Source organism: Bombus bifarius, unplaced genomic scaffold (assembly GCF_011952205.1).
Source record: "Bombus bifarius isolate JDL3187 unplaced genomic scaffold, Bbif_JDL3187 scf7180000010055_frag, whole genome shotgun sequence".
NCBI lineage: Eukaryota > Metazoa > Arthropoda > Insecta > Hymenoptera > Apidae > Bombus > Bombus bifarius.
The window spans coordinates 1-6025 of NW_022885491.1; the positions used below are offsets into that span (position 1 = coordinate 1).

The following is a 6025-nucleotide window of genomic DNA, read 5'->3' on the forward strand; positions in this document are numbered from 1 at the left end:
CTATCGTCCTCCATTGGCTCAATACATCACCTCACACCCTTAAAACATTCGTCGCTAACAGAGTCTCCGAAATTCAAACAAAAACCAGCATCCGCGATTGGCGCCACGTTCCTACTGACGACAATCCCGCGGACTTAATATCACGCGGCCAAACACCCGAAGAGTTTCTGCGCCCAACCATCTGGCAGCACGGTCCTGCATGGCTCTACCAGTCGGAAGGCTATTGGCCGACATGGGATCTAACACCGCAAATTGAACTACCGGAGCAGAAAGGGGCGATTTGTCTGTCCGCAAACCCCGCCGATTACAGTTTGTTGCAAAGGTATTCATCCTGGCCCAAGTTGATACGAATCATAGCTCGTTGCCTCCGTTGGAAACAGAAAAAGAACCGAGCGGCACCCCTAACCGTTACCGAATTACGCATAACGCACAATAAGCTGATAAAATTGTTGCAAAACATCCATCTCTCCGAGGAAATTCGTACACTCCAAAAAGATCGGAACGCGGCGATAAAGGGTAAGCTCACGCGACTCAATCCATTCATAGACAAGGAAGGAATATTGCGAGTCGGGGGTCGACTCAGTCATTCGTCGATGACCTTCGCCCAGAAACATCCCATAGTATTACCTAAGTCATCCGTTACAACACGCATCATAGAACACGAGCACAAGATCCACATGCACTCCGGAACGCAGGCTACATTATACGCAGTAAGACAAAGATACTGGCCCGTCGACGGTCGAAGTCAAGTATGGCGGGCGATCAAAGGCTGCGTCCGCTGCTGCCGCGCTCAACCACCGCCGGTAGAATACGTGATGGGTAATCTGCCGGAGGCGCGAGTAACGGAATCTCGCCCATTCACAAACGTCGGCGTCGATTACTGCGGGCCGTTCCACATCAAAGAAAAACGAGATCGTAACCGTCGTCAGATAAAGGTATACGTAGCCATTTTCGTATGCCTAGCAATTAAAGCGGTACACATCGAGCTTGTTGACGATCTCACTAGCGAAGCCTTCATCGCCGCTCTTCGCAGATTTATCGCTCGACGAGGGTATTGCTCCACCATCCATTCTGATAACGGCACCAACTTCAGAGGAGCAAGCAACGAATTACGAGAGCTTCATGATTTATTACAATCGGACGATCACAAAGAAAAAGTAACCGCATTTTTAGCCGACAAACAAATCGAATGGCGCTTCATTCCCCCTCATTCACCGCATTTCGGTGGGCTATGGGAAGCAGCGGTGAAGTCATTTAAACGCCACCTCAGGCGTGTAGCCTGCAACGAGTTACTCACCTCTGAACAATTGAATCCTCTTATCATAGAAATAGAAGCAGTCCTCAATTCCCGCCCGCTAACTCCTATCTCCACCGATCCAAATGATCTCCTAGTCCTCACTCCCGGACATTTCCTCATTGGCGATTCACTAATGTGCTTACGTGATCGAGATTTCAGAGACATTCCATCGAACCGACTCTCCAGATGGCAGCATATCCAACAGCTTAAACAGCATTTTTGGAACCGCTGGCATAAGGAGTATTTGAACGAGCTAACCAACCGCAATAAGTGGAGCAAGGGTGGACACGGCATCCAAAAGAGCACAATCATCATCCTCAGAGAGGACAACGTTCCCTCCATGCATTGGCCTCTGGGCCGAGTTATCAAGGTTCATCCAGGCGCCGATGGTGTCATCCGGACAGCTACAGTTCAGACGGCAAAGAGCGTTTTGGATCGGGCCGTCAAAAGGCTTGTCCCACTGCCAATTCAACCCGATTTAGAGAAACCCGAACAACTAGCCACCGAGACGAACTAAGATGGGAACTTCAACCTAACTTGATCGGTACCCTCTCAACGGGGGGAGAATGTTACGCCATGCGGCTTACCATAGATCATATTCTTAACTGTCGTTCGCGGCACTACAATGTCGCAGATGGATCGTCGCGGCTGCCCGGCAAACAAACATTGTAGTGGCAAGCGCATGGTTCATTAAGCAGGGCGACCTCCAGAAACGTCGATTCGTGGCCGTTATTTTACCTCGCGTAAAAGAATGTGGCGTGGTCCGAACGTAGTGGGGGTCGCCTTCCATAAAAAGCGGGAAAAATCGAAAGGCGAGCAGAACTCTTCGAGAAGCCGAACCGTCAACACATCTCTTATATCGCGCATTACTTAACAAGCAAAACGCAGTTACATTTCGTTTTGTTGTTCTCTTTATGTCTTCCTAGTTGATAATTTGTTAAAATAAACGTTAATTTATTTGTGTTAATTCTGTGGAATTCATTGAACTACCCTTATTATCCTAATCGAAATAAGGGAATCGATCAGTTCGTGGCGTCGATTATTTAATCGTAACGGGAACTTACAACTCTCGTTGACGTGATATCTCGCGATCGCGTCTCTCCGCGAACGATCGAAACAACTATCGTGGTGGATAGTGGCACCCATACGTCGAGCTTCTTCTTGAGACCAGCCTTATGCAAATGGTTCCAAACGGTTTTCTGGCTAATCTTCAGTTCCTGGGCAATGGAATAAGTGCTCACATGCCGGTCCGACTCGACGATTTCCATGATTTTATCCACATTTTCGACGATTGGCCTACCAGAGCGTGCCTCATCTTCGACGTCCATATTACCAGAACGGAATCGTTGGAACCACCGCTTTGCTGTTGCATTCGATACTGTACTGGGTCCATAAACAGCACAAATTTTTTTGGCCGCCTGCTCCGCCTTTTCACCTTGGTCGTAGTGGTACTGAAGAATGTATCGAATTTTCTCTTTTTTTATCTCCATTTTCGAACGCTGTAACACACAACTGGCTTCACCGAACACAAAACTGACAAAGAACCTTTTTGATGCGTAATATCACCTTGAAATCGGTGTATACTATGACTCGATGCGATGTGCACATCGTGAGATATGGCTCACTAAAGACATCTAGCGAAAAACGCTCAGAACTTTTTACTTAACCTAATATTTGTCGGTCGGCGAGAAAATTCTGTACCCTATCCTGGTGGTCGTCGGACTGCAATAAGGTCCGGAGTTCTTGCAGCTCCCGGTTAGCCCCGACGAAATTGGTGCCGTTGTCGGTGAGGATCGTTGCGCAGTATCCTCGCCGCGAGATGAAACGGCGTAGCGCGGCCAAGAAGGCGTCGGTGGTTAGGTCGCTGACTAACTCTACGTGGACCGCCTTTGTCGCCAGACAAACGAATATGGCGGCGTACGTCTTGATTTTACGTCGGTTGCGGTCCCTCCTCTCCTTGATGTAGAATGGGCCGCAGTAGTCGATTCCGACGTTCGTGAACGGCCGCGATTCGGTAATACGCGCCTCTGGCAAATCACCCATCAAGTATTCCACTGGTGGAGGGTTGGCTCTGCAGCATCGGACGCACCTTCTGAGAGTGCGCCATACCTGGCTACGACCGTCGATCGGCCAATAGCGCAGTCTCACCGCGTATAGTGTAGCTTGTGTCCCTGTGTGATGATTGTTCCGGTGCTCTTGCTCTATAATTAGCTCTGTCACCGGGGATTTCGGTAGGATGATCGGGTGTTTTGGCTGAAGGGTATGGCGGAGTTGGTTAGTCGTCCTCTTACCCGGAGTAGCCCATCTTCGTCGAGGAAGGGGTTTAATGGCTGTAGTTTCCCTCCAACATCCTCGCTTCGATTTTTCTGGAGGATCCGAATTTCAGGCGCGAAATGACTGGATTGTAATATTTTTATTAGTCTGTTGTGCGCTGCAGTCATTTCGTCTGTGGTGAGATGGGCAGATAGGTGTTGCTTATGTCTCCATCGAAGACACCGGGCGACGATTCTTATTAGTCTTGGCCAAGACGAGTAACGATGGAGGAGTGTGTTGTCGCTAATATTCGTCCTCAGACAGATCGTCTTCTTTTGCTCCGGGAGGTCGACTACCGGTGTCGGGCTCCAGACCGGCCAATAGTTTTCGCTTTGCAGGAGCCACCTTGGATCGTTTTTCCAAATGGACGGACATAGGAATTCCTTGGGCGTCTGGCCTCGGGAGATGAGATCCGCTGGATTATCGTCGGTAGGCACATGACGCCAGTCGGAGGTATTGGTCTTGGTCTGTATCTCAGCGACTCGATTCGCTACAAATGTTTTCAAGGTGTGCGACGAAGACCTGATCCAATGGAGCACGATGGTGGAGTCAGTCCAGTATACTATCCGCGATATCTTGGTCGCCAGGGCCTGTCGTATTGACGAAATCAAGAACGTCAAAATAAGTTAATTCGAGCTTAATTCGAGACGTGGTATGGAAAGCGATTTGAGCGGCGCTACCTTCGACCGCGCCGTGAGGAGTCGAGTCCAAATATTGTTCTTTCGGTCCGTCGTCCGCACATAGACGCACGCCCCATATGCCCTTTCGCTAACGTCACAGAATCCGCGTAGCTCAATTTTCGTTGCGGATTCAATGATGGTCTTCCGAGGGAACCTTACCACATTTAACAACGGCAATTGGGTGTGGTATTTGATCCATTCTGTGTGTACGTCTGTCGGAAGGGATTCGTCCCGATCTACCTTCAATGTCCAGACTTGTTGCAAAATCATTTTTGCTCGAACGATTACCGGCGCGAGCAATCCTAGTGGATCATAGATTTGTGCGATGACTGAACTGATTGATCGCTTTGTGACTCGGGAAGTGTCACTGATCGTCTTGACCGAATAGAGTATGGCATCGTCGGCTGAATCCCAAAAGACGCCGAGTGTTTTTAAAGTGGATGACTCACCGAGATGTAATTTCTGGTTGGTGTCTTCTTCAGGTAGCCCTCGTAGCAGATCCCGATCGTTTGATGCCCATTTGCGGATATTTAGACCGGCTAGCTTAAGTAATTTCGTGAGATCATTCCTGACTGATAAGGCTTCGTCCTTCGTATCGGCTCCGGTCAACGCATCGTCGACATAGAAGTCTCGCCGCAGGATCTGCGCTGCTCTCGGAAATCAAGGTCCCTCGTCTTCTGCCAACTGTTTGAGACATCGGATGGCCAGATACGGGGCTGCGGATAGACCGAACGTTATGGTGTTGAGTCGGTATGTTTCGATCTCTCCGTTGTCGGTACGCCACAGAATCTTTTGATAAGGACGATCTTCTGGACGTAGGATGAATTGACGGTACATTTTCTCGATGTCGCCGGTAAGGACATATTGAAATGACCGGAATCTCAATAGGATGTTTCTCAGGTCTTCTTGTAATTTCGGGTCCGTATGAAGGGCGTCGTTTAGAGACACTCCCGTGGTACTTGATGCTGAGCCGTCGAACACAACCCGGAGCTTGGTGGTGTCGCTCGATTCCTTGATCACGCCGTGATGTGGTAAATAATATCCGTAGCCGGTGGCGTGATCCGTGTTGATCTTCGTCATTGACCCAAGTCTAAATATTCTTGGATCACAGCACTATACGCGGTTTCATATTGTTTGTCGCGTTGGAATCGACGATGAAGAGAGGCGAGCCTGCTCATTGCAGCGGCCTTCGATGACCCTAGTGAGGAAAGCTTTTCGTTGAATGATAATGCAACGATGTATCTGCCTTCCTTGGTTCGTCGGACATGGTTTCGGAAATGTTCTTCACATAGTCGTTCAGATTCCGAAAGATGAGTAGTGGCCGGTCCCTCGTCGATCTCCCAAAACCGTGCGAGGTCCTCTTGCAGAGCCGTTGTGGTTGCGTGGAACGTATTTATCGCGGTTTGGGACGTTGGACTCCCCCCGATTATCCAGCCGAACCGTGTTTTTTGTAGACGCAGTTCAGGTTCGCCTGGTTGCGCCAGATTGACCTGCCCGATGCACAGCGACGCAAATGTTGATCCGGTACTAAGTAAGACATCGATCGGGGCTGGGCAATGGAATTGTGGATCGGCTAATTGAATATTTCTGGGTAATCCCAGACTCGAGGGGTCGATGGGCTCGCTTGGTATGAAAGTCGAAATGGCTGGGATAACAAGAAATCTCAATGTTTTCTTATACTTGCCGTCCGTCGACGTGATTGTGGCCGTGGTGTATCGTTTTGCCGTGGTGCTCA

The 6025-nt window shown here is 49.4% G+C and overlaps 1 protein-coding gene across 1 annotated transcript; it reads left to right on the forward strand.

Moving 5' to 3' along the window:
- Window positions 1–61: 61 nt before the first annotated feature.
- Window positions 62–1332, forward strand: LOC117216031 (the record flags this gene model as incomplete). The annotated part of the gene is made up of 2 exons (XM_033462568.1): window positions 62–1244; window positions 1327–1332. Coding segments are annotated over 2 exons (1189 nt in total), but the record flags the coding sequence as incomplete, so codon positions are not given.
- Window positions 1333–6025: the final 4693 nt, after the last annotated feature.